Source organism: Penaeus monodon, chromosome 22 (assembly GCF_015228065.2).
Source record: "Penaeus monodon isolate SGIC_2016 chromosome 22, NSTDA_Pmon_1, whole genome shotgun sequence".
Classification (NCBI taxonomy): domain Eukaryota; kingdom Metazoa; phylum Arthropoda; class Malacostraca; order Decapoda; family Penaeidae; genus Penaeus; species Penaeus monodon.
In genome coordinates, this window is record NC_051407.1 from 7,552,126 (window position 1) to 7,552,360 (window position 235).

A 235-nucleotide genomic window follows, 5' to 3' on the forward strand; every position below is an offset into this window, starting at 1 on the left:
CCGCTGCCTCCCACAGAAAATCCACTTCCCGTTGTTTGTCCTGGCCCAGTAGATAGTGTAGAACCAGCTGGTCTTTGCAGACTGTATCCCTGGAGAGCTGCAGACGTTGTTGCAACGAGTGCACAAGTCAACACCTGTGGTAAGCATCATATTGAGATGAAAGTATTTAAATATAAGATATATATAGTAAGACGTAAATTAATAAATAAAGTGATAGAAAGTTGGATGGAGAGAC

General features: G+C 41.7%; 1 protein-coding gene across 1 annotated transcript in view; it reads right to left on the reverse strand.

Annotated features, from left to right (window-relative positions):
* LOC119587529 (pupal cuticle protein 36-like) overlaps window positions 1–235 on the reverse strand; it is a 1,525-nt gene that overhangs the window by 954 nt on the left and 336 nt on the right. Inside the window, exon 2 of the mRNA XM_037936254.1 lies at window positions 1–134. This exon is cut by the window's left edge and continues 954 nt beyond it. Coding sequence (XP_037792182.1) covers window positions 1–134 — 134 coding nt within the window. The remainder of the gene's footprint in view (window positions 135–235) is intronic.